This window comes from Marmota marmota, unplaced genomic scaffold (genome assembly GCF_001458135.2).
Source record: "Marmota marmota marmota unplaced genomic scaffold, marMar, whole genome shotgun sequence".
Classification (NCBI taxonomy): domain Eukaryota; kingdom Metazoa; phylum Chordata; class Mammalia; order Rodentia; family Sciuridae; genus Marmota; species Marmota marmota.
Window position 1 is genome coordinate 1,254,373 of NW_026000110.1, and position 18,758 is coordinate 1,273,130.

Sequence of the window (18,758 nt, forward strand, 5' to 3'; positions counted from 1 at the left end):
ATTAAAAAATAAAAATATCTAGGGATGTGATCAGTGCCTAAGTACTCCAGATATGATGATAATGGTGGTGGTGGTGGTGGTGGTGATGATGATGATAATGTTTATTATGGCATAATATGTGAGAGATGACTACAGATGAAAAAAAAACTTAAAATATAGAAAAATTAAATCTAACAAGAAGAGATATTTAACTGGGAGAAACACGTTGCTTTCACATCTTCATGCTGAAACAATCCCTACATCCACTCCAGGGTGCACTCTCATTACCTCTAAATAGACAAAAAAGAAATGAAGGCACACACCCTTTTTACACATACAGTGGTTTCCTGAAAAAAAAAAAAAAAAAAAAAGGTTCCTTGCTGAAGGGGTTGAATGACTAATTCCAGTGAAAAACCGGGCTGAGATAGGGGATCACAAGTTCAAAGTCAGCCTCTGCAACATAGTGAGGACCTAAGCAATTCAGTGAGAATATGTCTAACTATTTGAAAAAAAAATTAAAAAGAACTGGGATGTGGCTCAGTGGTTAAGTGTCTCTGAGCTGAATCCCTGGTACCAAAACAAGTAAAATAAAGTAAAAAAAATTCCCTCAAGTTTGATGAGTAAGTCTAAAACAAACTGGAACAACTGAAGATCTCACCACATTTTTATATACAAGGCTTTTCTCCAGAGTGAGTTCTCCCATGATACTCAAAAAGAACCCGGAAAGGTGAAAGTTCTACCACATTGTTTAATAGGGTTTCCCTGATGTGAATCCTTTTATGTCTTTGGAGGAAACCATGAAATCTGAATACTGCCCCACATGGCTTATCCACAGGATTTTCTACAGTCTGAGTCCTTTCATACAACTGAACAAAACTGGAACACCTGAGCCCTTTGTATTTCTTATTTGCATACAATTTATTCATTTTGACATGAATCTTTCAAGAAGAATCTTCCCAGTCCTTGGAAAAAAAGTGGGAAAATTAGAAGACTTCCCACATTTATCACATTCTCATGGCTTCTCTCCATGAGTATTTTCATATAGGAGAAGGAAAGCAAGGCTGAGATGGGAAGCTGACAGGATGTATCAATCCTCCACATTCTGAGGATTCCCCCCCCCCCCCCNTCATAGGGCTTCTCTCCAGTATGAATTTTTTCATGTGACTGAAGGCCAGAGGACTGAGTAAAGCCTTTTCCACACTGCTTACACTCACAGGGCTTCTCTCCACTATGTGTTCTTCCATGAATCTGAAGGTTACTGGATCTAGCAAAGGCTTTGCCACACTGCTTACATTTATAGGGCTTTTCTCCAGTATGAGTTTTTTCATGTGAGTGAAAGTTACTGGATCTAGCAAAGGCCTTCCCACACTGCTTACATTCATAAGGCTTCTCTCCAGTATGTGTTCTCTGATGTATTCTAAGTAAACTGGGATAAGCAAAGTCTTTTCCACATACCTTACATTTGAAATGTGCATTCCTCTTGTGTGGGATCCTGTGCCTTTGAAGACTTGAGTGTGAAATAAAGGATTGACCACCTTGTTTACATTCACAGAGTTTCTCTCCAGAATAAGTTCTTTCATGTCTTCTAAATAAAGAGGAGAAATGAAAGGTTTTTCCACATACTTCACATTGAAAAGGTTTACCTCCACTGTGTGTTCTCATGTGTCTTTGAACACCTGTGGGAGAAGAAGAGGCTTCACCACATTGTTGATATTCATAGCGTTGCCACCCAGTATGAGTATCTTCATGTCTTTGAATGTCACTGGAAATGAAGACTTTCCCACGTACTGTACTTTCATATGGTCCATCTCCAGTTTTTGTTAACACTTGTTTGTGAACACTTTTGAGAGAAATCAGGGATTGCCTATACTGTTTAAATTCACATGGCTTCTGAGATGTGATCTGCCTATGAAGGAATGAAGGGCATATGAATTCTTTGGCACACATATAACAACCACAAGGATTTACTCTAGTTTTCTTTTCTTTTTTGAGAGAGAGAGAGAGAGAGAGAGAGAGAGAGAGAGAGAATTTTTAATATTTATTTTTTTAGTTTTCGGCGGACACGAGGTCTTTGTTTTTATGTGGTGCTGAGGATCGAACCTAGGCTGCACGCATGCCAGGTGAGTGCACTACTGCTTGAGCCACATCCCCAGCCTGGATTTACTCTATTAAAAGTTTTCTTTGTCCAGTAAAGAACTGGGATCACATTGAAACTTTCCCCACACTATCTTCTTGGCTGTTGAAGTTTACCATATGGCTTCTTTGAAGAATGACCAGCACATTATCAATGCTTGATTCATTCATGATTTTATACTTATTTATAGATCCTAGGTTTACATTACTACCAACATCAGGTAAAGGCTAGGTTTCCTGATATGTTCAAATTGCCTGAAAATCAAGAGATTGAAAGGAAACAATCCTTTGCAATGCAGCCTCTCTATGGTGATTATCCAAATAGTGATATTCACATGCAATTTCATATATTTTTGGCATGTCAAGTACTTTGAAAAGACTGAATATCTGTTAGAGCTAAGTATATATTTCTGGGAAAAATATTATAAGAATAAATACTTCTCAAATTGTGCATACTTCTTTGGTTGGTCTGTTTTAAAAATTATATGACATTCTCAGATTCCCTCAAGAATTTCTCTTGTGAGCACAATTACCTTAGAATGCTCTCAGCCTTCACAGGAGGGAAAGATGAGTGAAAACAGGTGTCTTGGATACAGATCACATAATGATCCAGGCAAACTGAAATCCAGGTGGCCAAAGGCACTACATCCTCAATTTTGTAGACTAAAATCCATTTAGTATACATTCAAATGTGAAACACTAAAATACTTTTAATGAGCTCACAAGAAATTTCATGATATTTATTTATTTGTGGTTAGAAATATTTAGAGAAAAATAAGTAGGGATTGAACATAGGGCACTTAATGACTGAGCCACATCCCCACCACATATGCCATTTTGACACAGTACTCAATAACTTGCTCAGGACCTTGTGAGAGGCTGAGGCCAGCATTGAAATTTATGATTCTCCTGCCACAGCCTCCCCAGCTAAGGAGAATACAGTCATGCACCATTGCACCTGTGGAAATTTAGTTTTGCAAAAAAGCAAGTTATACAATTCTATACTGATGAGAATAAGGGAAAAATTAAAAACTCATAGCAAAATGACAACAGGGAGCCTGGAACCATCTCAGTACTGCCATGAAGTAGAACAGAAATGGAAACACAAGCAGAACCATCAGAACAATGTCATCATGCCCCAAAGCCCTGAAAGGTTCCCAACAGGTACATGAAGCAGACATAGAAGAATGCAGAGCAGCAAGCATGGTGTGACCTTCACTAGCCCTTCAGACTGACCCTCTCTGATGCAGGACACTGGCCTGAAATCTCAGTGTGAGAGCCTGGTCACTGGCTCCAGACCACATGCAGCACATCTTATCCAAGTTTAGGCAATTCCTACTAATATCACCATGGAAATATCTTAATGTCTTAACACCAACTCTCACTCATCTACGTCAGAAGTAATCACTGTGAAAAATCAGCAGGAATTCCTTAGAAGGATTCAAGTAAACAAACAACCTGTGTCTGGCAAGAACAGCAAATTATTGTCTACCCACAACCACCACCTAAAATTTGATCAAGAAATCTTCAGAGAGTTTCTTTTAGAAACCAGGTTTCAAAAACACCCAGGTTCAGGAGGCTGAGGCAGGAGGCTGGCAAGTTCAATGCCAGCCTTAGCACTTATTTAGGCCCTTAGGAAGTTGGCAAAAGCCTGAATCAAAGTTAACAAAAAAAGTTAAGGGGAAAGGTGCTGGGGATTTTGTTCAGTGGTTAAGCACCTGAGGGTTCACTGCACAGTATGCTCCCCCAAATAAAACCACGGAGATTTCTGAGGAAAGAAGGAAGCTCACACAGTCCAGGAGGAAAGCATTCAGAGAGGCCTATGACACTCATGCTCAGCAGTGGTTGCTCACAGGCTGGGTTCTGCAGAGCAAAGGCACAGCAGAGCTTTAGATAGCACCACGGTGTGTTAAAGCAGAGGCCCCAGCACAACTACCCACAAAAACCAGACAAGTGAGGTTTTGCTGTTTCTACTCTTCTTCTCTAGTTTCTGGTGTATGGAGAAATGAGGCCAGGGGACACTGAGATCTAGCAGCAATACTTTATTGGTGGCACCACAGCCCAGAAAAATAATTTCCAAAGCCTGAGCCCTGAGTACAGCAGGGCTTTTACTTTTATACATAAAAACTTTTGAGGACATCCAGGCAAGGGAGCTGGGGCAATACATTGGAGGGAGAATTTTATATTTCCTATGTGAAAATAAGCTTGTCAATGGCCTAAAGACTCAGCTCAGACATATTAGGGACTTTTACTATGCTCAACCTGAAGAGGGATTGTTCTTTCCCTGCTACTTTGTTGGCTGCATGTGCTACTGCATTACAGGTACCTGAAGCTGCTGCTAGCCTGCATGGTGAAATGTTAGAGAGCACAGCTCCTGGGTGTCAGTCTGCAAATCCAGAGCCTGCCATCTCTGAAACTGGTAAAGTTTCCATTCTGTTCAATGACCCTAGCATTCAGGGAAATCTTTCAAAAGAGCTGAACACAAAATATTTACTAAACATAGCTCATAGACATAGTCTCTATACAAAGGCATGAAGCCTTCAACAAGCAGGACCCACATTATAGGAGAAAAGAAAGAAACACATTTTTTTAAGTTGTTAGTGGAACTTTATTTATTTGTATATGGTGCTGAGAATCCAACCCAGTGCCTCATGCATGCTAGGCAAACGCTCTACCACTGAGCCAGAACCCCAGCCCCAAGAAACACATTTTCATTCGCTTATCAAAAAAAAAAGTACAAAGAATACTGACATACAGGAAAACATAACTCATGAATGGAAAATAAAACATATGAAATTGACCATCCTTGAGTAAGATAAGACTCCAGAATCCCTGGGCTAAATTTCCTATTCATTTATTTGTTTATATTTTGTACCAAGGATTGAACCAAAGGTTGCTTAAAAAATAAGCCACATCGACTGCCCTATTTTAATTATTTCTATTTTGACAGAGGAACTCTCTAAGTAGTTCAGCACCTAAGTTGTTGAGGATACCTTTTAACTTGGGATCCTCCAGCCTAAGAGTCCTGAGCTGATGGGATCAAAGGGATATGCCACTGTGGTGGCCCTAGGCTAAACTTTCTTTAAGTGTCTTGAATTATTAGTATGCATGCACCTAAAACAAAACCAAAATACATCAGGCAGAGACATACAAAAGTTCCCAGGACAATGAAGAATATACTGCTACATTTGGAGACATCACCACAACTCAGTTGGTCTGTGACCATGTAGCGGAGCAACAGACAGGAGGGCTTCACTGGACATTAGTCAACAGTGAAAAACACAGCCTTCTCAGAATCACAGTAAAACTCCCCAGAACATGCCCCATTCTGAGCCATAAACCTCACCTCAACAAGTGTGCAATGCAAGTGAAATCCCAAGTATGCTCAAAGAAGATGAAAGTTCAGAAATGACATCAGAAGCAGCTGGAAAACCACTAAGAAGTGGGAGATGCAACACAGGACTCTAAACAGACACAGGAGGAAGAGGTGACTAAGGGGCAAACTTGACCATGTTGAGAAAAATAAAATGTACGAGTCCAACATGGGAAAAAAGCATGGATGGTGCACTGGGGTCTCTGCAGCATCCAAAGCACATTCCAGAAAAGAAGAGATAAAAGCAACCATTGAACCTGGCATTTAAGGAAAGCAGAGAACGAAGAGCAAGGTAAGTGTAAATTAAGCACAGGCAGGAAACAGAGGGTGTTGGTGAAACCACAATCAAGAAATCAGCAGTCTGCAAAACCAAGTTCTTCATGAACATCAGCATCACTGACAAACTAATATGTGGCTAAGGAAACAGAGGACAGGAGTGAGGTTATGGCTCAGTGTAGAGTGCTTGCCTAGCACCAGTGAGTCAGTGGTTTCAATCCTTTCCACCACATCAAAGTAAATAAATATAACAAAGGTATGAGAAATACAATAACAATAAACAAATAAGAAAACCAAGGACAAAAAACTACACATTAGGATTAAACTAGCCAGTGTTACCATCCATGGGCTCTTCAACAATATCATGAACATGTGCTTCACACAAATCTGATAACTTAGAGGAACTGGTCCAATAATTTGAGAGAGACCACCTTCTACAACTTACACAGAGAGACAAATACACAAAACACATGAGCCCTTGCCTACTGAAGAAAATGACTCAATAAGTAATCCCATCAAAAAAGTGAAAGGTATGGCTCTTAGAAATCATACAGGCTGACACACACACTCCAGAACAGCCACCAATTTTATATTTTTTTTCTAGAATGCAGAAACAGAGTAAACACTTTCTAATTTCTTTTGAGGCATATGCTACAATATTATCAAAATTATGAGGAAGCTATGAATTACTCCCATGATCATAAATGCAAAATACCTCCACAACATTATTCAACTGAATCAAAAAATAACTAAAAAGAACTATATACCAAGTCGAAGATGTTGAAAATAATGGAGGCTATGAGCTGCAGGGAGGTGTATGATACTATGTTTAATTGCTCACTTAAACTGTCACCTTGAGGGGCTAGGGATGTGGCTCAAGCGGTAGTGCGCTCGCCTGGCATGCGTGCAGCCCGGGTTCGATCCTCAGCACCACATACAAACAAAGATGTTGTGTCCGCCGAGAACTAAAAAATAAATATTAAAAAATTATCTCCTCTCTCTCTCTCTTTAAAAAAAATAAACATAATATGCAGCACTGAGAACAAGATCCATCTTAAAAAAAAAAAAAACAAACTGTCACCTTGATTAGATTAGGAGATATGGATGTTTAATAGGCTTCTGGGTATGTCCATGAGGGTGTGTCTAGGAGGGATTGGCATGTGAGATAGCAAAGTGGAGAAATAGGACACTGGCTTGGATGGAATAAAAGTTGGAAGAACAAGGCAGCAGCATCAGAGCAAGCTGGATTCTTCTCAAATGGCTCTTCCATTGCTGCTGTGATCACCTGAAAATATCAAAGTTCCCTTCTTCACTCTTTCAAAGCAGATTCTGCCAGGGATTCTCCAGGGAATTTCCAAAAGCACTGGATCACAGGCTAGGGTAGCACCATCAATCCCTCTTGTACTGAGCCTTCAGTATCTTGGACTGCACATCTTCTACTTCTCTAGCTCTCAAGTCTGCAGATGACCCAGCTTCTGGTCATGTAACACAATCTAATAAATATCCCTTTTGTAATTATACTTCCTCTCAATTCCTTTCATCTAGAGAACACTAATATACTATATAAGCCTACATTTGCTCTAAGAAATGAACTTTATTTAATAAAGAAGTGCATTAACTACCACACTGTGGAATATTCATAAATATATACATGAGAAACAATATTATATGCTGAATATCTTGTCCATAATAATGCAAGAGTAAAGGAAACAGGAAGAGTTACGTATGCAAATATCAAAACCATAAAGAAAAGCAGGGAAACTTATTTTCAATACTGTTTCCTTTTAGAGATTAATGGGTGATTTATCTTTAAAAGTCACTATAACTCCTGGTGTAGTGATGTGCACTTCAAATTTTAGTAATTAGGGAGGTCAGGGCCAGAAGATGACAACACTGAAGCCAGTCTCAGCAACATAGCAAAGTCATCAGAAATATAGTGAGACTTGCTCTTAATCAAGAATTAAAATGGGGGAAAGAGGCTGTCACTCAGTGAAAGAGCACATGACTAGCATGTGTGAGATACTTGGTTTGAAAATTAGAACTACAAAAAAAAAATCAGCAAAATTAGGTAATCTGTACATCTACTACTAAAACAAAATTTAAAATATATAAATAAACAGAAATAAAAAACACTGGGGATGTGCTCAATGGTCAAATGCCTCTGGGTTTAATCCCTAGAGAAACACCCACCCACCAAGAAAATGCTTTCACAAACTTGAAACTGTTTTTTGAAGGATAACAAGAATGAGCAAGTCCCTGGATTAAATCCCAGCACTCAATACATAAGTAAATAAATCAATGATAGTCCATTGTCTTGGGCTGGGGAGTAAGCAAGAGTAGAGCATTTGATAACCATGCATGAGGTCCTGGGTTCAATGTGAAGAAGACCACAAACACACACACTCTCACACCCACAAAGAAACTATACTAAAATACATCTCATGAATGACAAAAATGATTATTATAGAAAAGGTACAAATGAGAAGCATAAAATACAATTAAATCAATAGAAACACAATATGATTTCTTACCAAGCGGATTAAAGAGACTGAACTTCCCCATGATCTACAATCTCTGAAAAAAAAACCCTGAGCATGCTGTGAAATCCAGGGCCAGATGTGCTGTGCTTTTTGGTGAAGTTAAGAGAAACTACTTCTGAAAATGGAAATACCAGACCATATCTAAGATTAGTCAAAATCCTGTACAGATCACAATGACTGTAGACAGAGTATTTATGTAACTCCCAAATTTCATAAGCTAACAGTCCAGCTCCCAAAGGGGTGGCCCAAGGACAAGGCACTTTTTTTAATACCTGTGACTGAACCCAGAGGCAGTTTACCACTGAAATACATCCCAGTCTTTGAAGTCTCACCAAGTTGTATAAAGTCTCCATAAGTTGGTAAAGCTGTCCTCAAACTTGAAATCCTCCTCCTGCCTCAGCCTCTGAAGCAGCAAGAAGTTCAGGTGTGCATTACTGCAACTTGCCATAAATCGGGATTCTTAATAAATAGAAATGTATGTATTTTTCATAAATCTACTTCTTTCTTCCCTCTTTCATAATATTTCATCATTTGGTTTTGAATAAATAATCTTGGGCCTGAGATAAGTGAGCAGATCATTTCAAACTGACAAAAGCAGAAATGGCTGATGCTGAGGGAGCAAACCTATTAGGCTCAAGGGTCAGGAAAGATCCCTGCCAGCTGGGACATTCTCACATCTGGTCATACCCACTGAAACATTCCATGGTCACTCTCCCGGGAGACCTGGACCATGACTCCAGACTATGAGGCTTTTCAGGTTTGCACAGCACTGCATTGGGGTGTTTGGATTTTATCCTCTGTGAGTTTTTGCTCTTTCACACTGTGAGAGAATGCAAGGGTCAGGAATCACTGGTGACCTGGCCCCTCAGCACCAGCATCCACAGGCTGACTGGCCACCTGTCTCCAAGGAATGGGAACAGGGCTTGGGGAAAACAAGATCCTAAGAAGTTAGTTGTCTAGATGAAGCTTGTTCCAGGACACTCCTTAGCCCCAAGCCCACATCTGATTCCCCAAGAGGCTGTACCTCACACCTTAGGGTGTCCTCTAAGAAGAGCTGACTCAGGGCCTAAAATTCCTTGTACCATGCAGGGCACAGGACAGCTGCGGGCACATGGTGGCAGCCCGAGGAAAGGATAGTGGCTGTGAATATAGGACTCTCTGAGGTGTCCAAAGAAAACCTGGCTGAGAAAATCAGATTTGGTGTCAATACCTAAAAAAGATAAACAAGAAGCACAAGATTTTCGCAGGTGTGAACTGAAGTTCTCTATGAACTTGCTCTGTATCAATGAATCTTCAGACCACTTGACTTTGGGGAACTAGACTACTATGAGGGTATAAGACAGGGTTCTGTACGGTTGGCACAAATTATCTTGGGCTCTCTTAAGCTCTTTCAAAGCCAATTACCTTAATTTCTGTATTAGTCCAAAATTCTCCAAACAAATGAACTTCTAAGAATATACTAACCTTACCCAACATATATCCACCGTCTCCCAAAGCTAACAATGTAATAACAGACCTACAGAAGAAATTTCCCCCTTTTCACTGTAGCCACCCATCTGATGATCCTACCAATGCACTGGGTTAATGTATTCATGCATAACTTTCTTTTACAAATGTTCTTGTCAGTCATGCACAGTGGGGCGCAACTGTAATCCCAGCAGCTTGAGAGACTGGGTCAGGAGGACTGCTAAATTCAAAGCCAGCCTCAGTGACTTAGTGAGGCCCTAAGGAACTTAGGTGAGATCATGTCTCAAAAGAAAATATAAAAATGGATGTGGATATGGCTCAGTGTTTCATTACCCCTTGGTTCAATCCCTGGTATAAAAAAAAAAAAATGTAATCTCTTCCAGAGTAGGATACATACATCATTCAGGATAAGTTAAATGCATGTTCATGAGGATGGTCATTAATATTTGTGTCAAAATAAACTATTTTTTTCAGGTACAATGGCCAGTGCCTTTAATTCCAACAGCTTGAGAAGCTGAGGCAGGAGGATCAGATATTCCAGGTGAGGCTGGACAACATAGCCAGATCCTGTCTGAAAATAAAATTTAAAAGGGTTGGGGATAAAGGGCAAGAGAATAAATCAGACATTATTATCCTATTTTCATAATGACAATATGACTGGTATGAATGGACATTAGGTACAACCAGAAAAAGGAGAAGTTACAGTCTATTTATATATGATGTGTCAAAATGCATTTTACTGCATTGTATAAGTAGTAAAAACCAAGTAAAATAAATAAATAACTTCTGCCAAAATCAACAAAACAAACAATCAAACAAAAAAAGGGCTGGGGATGTAAACCAAGATTCAATATCCCTAGTACCAATAACCCACTGCCTTATTTCATTTAAAGCAGCTATTTACCCGAACACAAGATGTGCCAAGACTATTCTTTCCCCTCAAGTATGATATTCAGAAACAAAACAAGAGTGTTATTCTTGCCAGAAATAGTGGCACAGGCCTGTAATCCCAGCGACTCAGGAGGCTGAGGCAGGATGATCACAAGTTGGAGGACAGTGTCTAAAACAGGTGGTAAAGGATCTATTTAAAAGGGGGGGGGGTTCCTGAGGATTTCACTGATAAACCTTCTCTAGTTTTGATCCCCAATACAAAGAGAAAATATTCCTTGCAATACTTCACTAGAGGAAAAGTGAAAACTAATAGACTGTTCATTTGAAACACAGAAAGAAAAACAGATATTTGAGAATGATGGGAAGTGGAGAGGAAGATGGCATTTTAGAAGCAGGAGGCAACTGCAAATGAAGGACCTACAGCAGCCTTCGGAGAAACTAAACTGGGGGAAGGAAAGTGGAATCCACTGGACGGAGCCCAAGGCCATCTACCAGCGAGAATTGGGCCTCATGCTCCACAGCTGAGGTCAGGGACCAGGCCACCCCTCAGGCCCAGGGAGCAGAAGCTCAGGGCCATACCCCACAGAGGACTAGACCACACCCTCTGCACCAATTTCCGGCACCCAACACCCACCTCACCCCGCGGACCAGTGGCAGAGGCTTAGGGTCAGTCACCAGGGAGGTGACTTCAAGTTTCTACCATCCAGCCCAACCCCCAGGACCAGGGGACAGAGACCCAGGGCAACCTCCAGAGGAGACTCCACCAGGCTCTGCAGCTCACCTGTTTGCAGGGCCCCAAGGCAGGTGCTGACCCTGTACCTCCAGCCCTGGACACAAACTCACCATTTTTGTCTTCCTTGGGGACCTGGAGTTCTCTTAGGAACCTCTGAGCACGAGAGATCTCAGAGACACAGGCTGCTCAGAATCACCTAGGCCTTTTGGGAAGAGCACATAGGGCCAGGAAAGGGAAGAGCTGAGTTGGTGAGGAAGAAAAGCCCAAGAGATTACAAAAGCCCACCCTTCCCCTGTGTTCAGAAACCTGATTGGACAATTCCACCCCAGCATCCCTAATGGGCTGCCTCCAGGAACAACTCTGCATTGTGACTGACAGCTAAGGTTATGCAATCACTACCTAAAATTCCCTAGAGTGACAGATCCTTGGTCCCAGCCCTTTTCAGGTGGAGTGTCTTTGCTGGGCTGGAAAAAATATCCAACTTAGAAGCCTTTGCTTGGAACTTGGTAAGGATGGGATTGACCTATGGCTTCGGAAGACTGCTTTCCCAGCATGGGTGATGCCCTGTGTGTTAACTCCACCACAGAAACAAAGAACTATTAACAAAAGAAGGTACTTGGGGAGTCTGAGGCAGGAGGATCCCAAGGTTCAGGTCAGGATCTACAGTGTTACCCGTGTTTACTGTGACAGGTCCTTGCTTCCCCAAATGCTGAAGTATAACACCAGAGAAGCACGTGGAGAGTGGAAAGTGGAAGGCTTAATTAAGGGAGAGCAGAAAAGATTCACACCCACCCCCCAGGAGGAAGGGGACTGGAAAGGAGAAATCCCTGGAAAAGGGAGGTCTTCTCCCTTTTACATCTAAGGTCATCTTTTGTCCTCCCACATTCCTGTCCTTTATTTCTCTTTATTGTGCATGTGATGGGGGCTGCAGATGGAAGGCCAAAGGGTGGGAAACTGGTGGACTGGTGGGGCAGGGAGCAGAAACCTGGGCAGGAACAGCCTAGGGTGGTTTGATTAGCATCTCCCTGTTTTACTGGAAACTACTTCATTAACCCTTATTTAGGACCTCCCCAGGGTCATGGGACATTAATATTTCAATTTCTCAGCTGTTTTTCTGGTTTTCCCAGGCTCAGATTACACTCCATTTTCTTTATGGTTCCAGTTGGACCACATTAACCTAGCTACATAAATTCTTTTTAAATCTGGCTTCACAAACAGGGAGATCCTAGCTAAAAATTAATTAAAGAGGGTTGAGGATGTACCTGAGAGGTCAAGCCCCACAGGGATTATTCCACAGAACCTCAAAGAAAAAGATACCCATATACATATATAGTATCACCTGGTGCAACCTCAGGCCATAGTCTCAAAATTTTTGAAACAATATTTAAAGATATCACATATATCACACATATATGATATCTAAAAATAAAAACAGTTTGACAGTTATTTCAGTAATTCTCATCACCTTCTGCCCACTGATCTTTTGAGGAGATAGCCTGAACTAAGAAAGGAAGCAATTGGTGTTGGTGATTTGGCTCAGTGTTCTCTCCCCAGCAGAATGGAGGGGGGAGGGGGGGAGTCAATTCCCTAAGGCAGCAATGTGGGGTTGAAATAGAATGAGCACCTTGTACTTAATGTCCATGTTCTACATTCCACTCTTAGGGAGTTCTAGGAAGCGACCTGACTCTGGTGATCCCACACATCAGGTCATCTGTTTACCCCAAATCCAAACAGAAAAGGTCATGATGAAAAGCAGGAAAGGAACTTTGATCAGTGAAGCTACCCCAGGAAGACCCCAGGAAGACAAGGGCACCATGTTCTTAGCCATCTCTTCAGGGGCTGTCTAGGACTCTCAGGTTTTATAGAAAGGGTAAACAGTCATAGGCATGTGTGTAGAGGGGAAACTGTATGTAGGCTTGGTGTCATCTGTGGCTTCAGGCATCTGTGGGTCTCATAAAATGTCTGTGAGCTCATGGTCACGTTTCCCCTTGACACATTTCACCCCATTGCACAGGCTGACCGGAATTGACCTCTCAGGAAGGGCCCCCCTCCCTTGTGTTCTTTCTTTATCAGTGGTTCAGAGGCACCAACATTTTCAAGAAAAGCCACAAGCCCACCTGCTCCTGCCTGGTAAGCACCATATCCCTAGATGCTGACCCAGGGCTCTCAGCTTCCTGGGTTCCAACTGATAGTTAAACCAGAAAGAAACAATACACACATATACCCATTAAAAAAGAAAAGAAAAAAACTGAAAATATATGTAATGAGTGATAAAAGATTATAATACAAAAGATACACAATGAGAGGCAAAAAATTCAATGGAAATTCTCCTTTCTTACAAAGGAGACTGAACTTTCCCATAATCTACACTCTTGGAAAAACAAAGAGCATTTCAAGAAATTATGTGAAATTCAAGGCATGGATTATTGTGGGTTTTTTTGGGTGAACTTAAGGAAAACTACATCTAAAATGAAAATAGTACACTGTATCTAAGACCAGAGAAAATATTGTACAGAACAGAGAGAGAGTAGAGAGAGCATTTATGTTACTCCCAAGTTTCATAGGCTAAAAGGCCAGCTCCCAAAGGGGTGGCCCTAAGAGGAGGCATTTAGGAGGGAACAGGAATCAGGTGACAAGGTGGGAGTGCTCATGAAGGGGATCAGCAACCTTACTTAGACATATATATCTCTCCTTTTCAGAAAACAGGTGTCATTTGTTATTTCACTGATAAAGTATACAGTGATTTTTAAATGATCACAGTTGGGTATTTTAGGTATTGCCAAAATTGTCCTTAAAACTTCCAATGAAGATGGGTGTGATGGTGCACACCTGTAACCCCAGCAGTTCAGGGGGGTCAGAAGCCCAAGACGATGTAGCAAGACCCTGACTCAAAAGAAAGAATCTAAAAGGGGCCAGGGATGTGGCTCAGTGGCTAAGCACCTCTGGGTTCCATTCCTGATACCAAAAAACCACATAGCTAACATGAACCTGCCAAGTCCAGACAACAACAGCAACAACAAACTGTCATCCCCTGTCAAATTCATCACCTTGTGAAAGACTGTAACTAGTTTATATAAAATCACATTCATAAGTTTATCCACTGCAATTTTTGTAGAAATGAATTCATTTTCTGCAGCAATAATGGTAGACAGAATTTCTCTGTATCTTAAGTGGCATTCCAGAATCTAGGACATGGATTTCAATTGGAAATCATTGAAAAGACAAGATCAAATCTCACCAATTTTCTATGCATACTCAGGGGTAGCAAAAAGTAAATTAGATGTTTTGTTTGTTTATTTGTTTGTTTTTCTGTTCTGTTCTTTTTCTTTGGTTTGGGACCAGAGATTAAACCCAGAGGAACTTTACTAATGAGTCACATCCCAAGACATAAGGTCTGGCTAAATTGCTAAAGCTGTCCTCAAGTTTGCAATCCTCCTGTCTCTGCCTCTGGAACAGCAAGGATCACAGGTGTGCACCACTGTACATGGCTGTAAGTTAGAATTTTTAACAATGAAAATGTAACTATACTATTTTTTTTTGAGAGAGAGAGAGAGAGAGAGAGAGAGAGAGAATTTTTTAATATTTATTTTTCAGTTTTCAGTGGACACAACATCTTCATTTTATTTTTATGTGGTGCCGAGGATCAAACCCAGTGCCCCATGCATGCCAGGCGAGTGTGTTACCCTGGAGCCACATCCCCAGCCCAAAAATGTAACTAGACTTTTTAAAATCCACTTCTTTCCTGCCTCTTTAATAATAGTCCATCCCATTTGGCTCTGAATAAATAAACCTGGGCCTCAGATAAGTGAGCACATCATTCAAAGTGATACACAGAAAGCTTTGGTGCTGAGGGAGCACACATGTGTCAGGCTCAAGGGGCAGGGAAGGTCCCTGTAGCTGGGACATGCTCCGTCCTGGTCTTGCTCCCTGAAAGCCTCTAGGATCACCCTCCCAGGGACCTGGATCATGACTCCAGTCTATGAGGCTTTTCAGGTTTGCACAGCTCTGCACTGGGGTGGGTGGTGCTTAGGCTCTGAGAGAGGTTTTTCTCCTTCACACTGTGAGAGACTAAAATGGCAGGAGTCACTGTTGACCTGGCCCCTCAGCTCCAGCATCCACAGGCTGACTGTCTACCTGTCTCCAAGGAACAGAGCTTGGGAAAAACAAGGTCCCAAGGAAGTAGCTGTCTAGATGAGGCCTGTTCCAGGAGATTCCTCAGCCCACAGCCCCCAGCAGCTTCCCTGAGAGGCTGCACCCCACACCTCAGGTGTCCTCTAGGAGGAACTGACCCAGGGCCTGAAGTTCTGTTCACCCTGCAGGGACCAGGGCAGCTGTGGGCACCTTAGGGCAGCTCCAGGAGAGGACAGTGGCTGAGGACATGGGACCCTGTGAGGCATCCAATGGGAAACTCTGCCCAAGAAATCTGACATGGTGTCTACACCTAAGGAAGATAAAGGGAGAAGCACAAGATTTTTACAGCTGTGAACTCAAGTTGTCTATACAGTTGCATCTACATCAAAGAACCTTCAGAGTACTTGACTTGGCTAACTAGACCACCATGAGGGTGAAAAGGCAGGGTTCTGTATGGAGAGCAAAAATTATCTTGGGCTATATTAAGTCCTTTAGTAGCCAATTATCTTAATTTGTGTATCAGATCAAAATTCTCAAAACTATTAAATTTCAAACAAATGTATAATATATGATATTTCAAGATCAATGTAATGTTTTGAGCAACTAATAAATTTCTGATGTTTTAAAAAAAAAAAAAACTAATAAATTTCCCAGAATATATCATTAACCTTACGAGACATTTAGTCCCCACCACCTACCAAAGTAAGAATGTAGGGCTGGGGATGTGGCTCAAGCGGTAGTGCGCTCGTCTGGCATGCGTGCGGCCCAGGTTCGATCCTCAGCACCACATACAAACAAAGATGTTGTGTCCGCCAAATACTAAAAAAAATAAATATTAAAAATTCTCTCTCTCTCTCCCTCTCTCTCACTGTCTCTCACTCTCTCTTTAAAAAACAAAACAAAAAACAAAAAACAAAGTAAGAATGTAATAACAACAGACAAAGGAAATTTTATTTTTCTGTAGCCCACCAATCTAATGAGTCTACCAATGCATTTGGTTAATATAGTGATACACAACTTTGTTTAAGTTCATGTAGGCCAGGCACAGTGGCACACAACTGTCATGCCAGCAGCTTGAGAGGCTAAGGTAGGAGGATTGCTAAATTGAAAGTCAGCCTCAGCAACTTAGTGAGGCCATAAGGAACTTGATGAGATCAAGTCTCAAAATACAATCTAAAAAGGACTGATTGTGGCTCAGTGATTAAGTACCTCTGGGTTCAATCCTTGTCTTTCAGTGGGGGACACACACATCATTTAGGGTCACTTGAATCCATGTTCCTCAGTATAGTCATTAATATTTGGATCAAAATGATCTATTTTCCATAGCTGGGATTGCCAGTGCCTTTAATGTCAACAGCTTGAGAAACTGAAGCAGGCGGGGGAGGACTTACAGGCCAGGCTGGGCAACATAGCCAGACCCCATCTGAAAATCAAATTTAAAGAGTTGGGGATGAAGAACAGAAGAATGAATCACACACTATTATCCTATGTGCATATATGACTACAGGACTGGTGTGAATCCACATCAAGTACAACCAGAAAAAGGAGCAGTGACACTCTATTTATGTGTGCTGTGTCAAAATGCATTATAATGCCATGTATAACTAATAAAAAGAAATTCAAGTAAATAAATAAATTATGTCAAAGGAGGGGGGGCTGGGTATATAGCACAGGATTCAACATTTCTAGCCTTTTTCCTTTTAAAGTAATTATTTTGGCCAAACACAGGGAACTGCTAAGTGATTATTCTTTCCTCTCAAGTATAATATTCACAAATAGAAAACAAATGCTTTCAAAAGTGTTCTTCTTGCCAGGGACACTGGCACAAGCCTTGTTAGAATGGCCTTAGGCCTGAGCCTAAGCAACTCCATTTAAAAGACCTGCAGTTTCACCAGGCACATCCACAGATCCCTCCAGTAATGCCTCAAACAAGTTACTTCCCCTCACCCTGATAAAGAGAGTGAAGCCCATGGCAGGCTGTCCTTGCCTGATAAGAGGGAAAGGGAGAAGATCAGGGTGGAGACCACCAGACTAGATGTTTCTGAATCCAGGGTAAATGATGTCACTGAGAAATCTGGTGGTAGCTGAAAGGATTGAAAGGGGGGTCAAAAGCCCAAAAATTTAGTATAAATGATAGAGCAAATGAACAGGGATTCAGCCAGCAGAAACAAGGATGCACTCAAGCTGGAGAGCCTGCTGAGGACCTGACATCCCATCACTTGGCATCTTTCCTGAGCCTCTGGGAGATCCTCACCGTTCTCAAACTCTACTGCCTCCTCTGGATCTTGGTGAGAGCTGCAACTCCTCTCTACAACCTCCTCCTTAACTGGTCCTCCGCTCCACCAGGAAAAGCCTGCCTTGGTTCCAGACCTGGTCACCGAGGTCTGAGTGAGTGTGCATCTGCTGGACTCAAAGCCTAGGACTTAAGACCTTTGAACTTAGCATGCAGAGGGAATGTCTGTCATTAGCCTGTCATGATTAAGTGTGTTTTCCAGTGCTTAGAATGAATCTAGAATTGTTCGCTGTGAATTAATTAAGCTAGAATTGTTTGCTGGGAATTGATTATGTCTATTGCACTGCCTAGCATTAAGGATTGTTGTTTTCTTGATTAAGAACCTCTACAGTTAAACTGAATTGAGTAATTTGTGTGAACAAAGCATTGAAAGGGGCAGAAGTGTGTGGACATTCTTTATTTCTCCCCTTGACTGCATAAGTCAGTTTTGCCCCCTCCAGACAGCCCTGTAATCCCAGGAACTTTAAATGCTGAAGCAGAAGTGAAGCCAGATTTACAGATAGGTAGTTAGGTAAATTGGGTCTAATATTGTGTAAGATAAATAAAACAGAGGCCCTTATAGAGAATGGAGTCCTGGAAACCAGAGCAGCAATTGAAATGTTAATGTCCCCAAGGCAGGAATCCATTCAAAGGAACTGATAATCATAATCCAAAAGCCACCCCAGGCCTTTCCTGCCCTGATTACTCCTCCAGCCCACCAATCTCCCACCTTTTGGACCTTCCCACCTGCATTCTATCACTGCAACATAATGAGAAACAAAGTGTGGGAAAGCGGAAAGAAGACTTTAGCTATAAAAGAGGGAAGACCTCCCCCTTACAGGGATTCCACCTCTTGGGTCCCCTTCTTCCTGTGGGGAGAAGTCTTTTCTGCTGTCCTTTAATAAACCTCTACTTTCCACTCTACACTTGCCTCAGCGTGCTTCTCTGGTGATATACTTCAGC

General features: G+C 41.6%; 2 protein-coding genes across 12 annotated transcripts in view; both read right to left on the reverse strand.

Moving 5' to 3' along the window:
- Nucleotides 1-4,106, reverse strand: part of LOC107160198 (zinc finger protein 709-like) — an 83,257-nt gene extending 79,151 nt beyond the window's left edge. Inside the window, exons 1-2 of one of the 2 annotated variants that reach the window (XM_048784678.1) lie at nucleotides 2,646-4,093; nucleotides 1,118-1,885 (exon numbers count right to left, since the gene is read on the reverse strand). In XM_048784678.1, coding sequence (XP_048640635.1) covers nucleotides 1,118-1,885; nucleotides 2,646-2,797 — 920 coding nt within the window. In that variant the 5' untranslated portion in view covers nucleotides 2,798-4,093. Of the gene's footprint in view, nucleotides 1-1,117; nucleotides 1,886-2,645 lie in introns of both variants that reach the window. The other variant, XM_048784679.1, reaches the window with a different exon arrangement.
- LOC107160196 (zinc finger protein 239-like) overlaps nucleotides 1-16,322 on the reverse strand; it is a 70,140-nt gene extending 53,818 nt beyond the window's left edge. For 3 of the 10 annotated variants that reach the window (XM_048784692.1, XM_048784685.1, XM_048784684.1), the window contains exon 1: nucleotides 15,682-16,302. Coding sequence is in view for 1 of the 10 variants with exons in the window: in XM_048784688.1 (XP_048640645.1) it covers nucleotides 11,503-11,505 (3 nt within the window). In the remaining 9 variants the exon portion in view is untranslated. Of the gene's footprint in view, nucleotides 1-11,502; nucleotides 14,891-15,681 lie in introns of those variants that run through there. The other 7 variants (XM_048784690.1, XM_048784691.1, XM_048784681.1 and 4 more) reach the window with 4 other exon arrangements.
- Nucleotides 16,323-18,758: the final 2,436 nt, after the last annotated feature.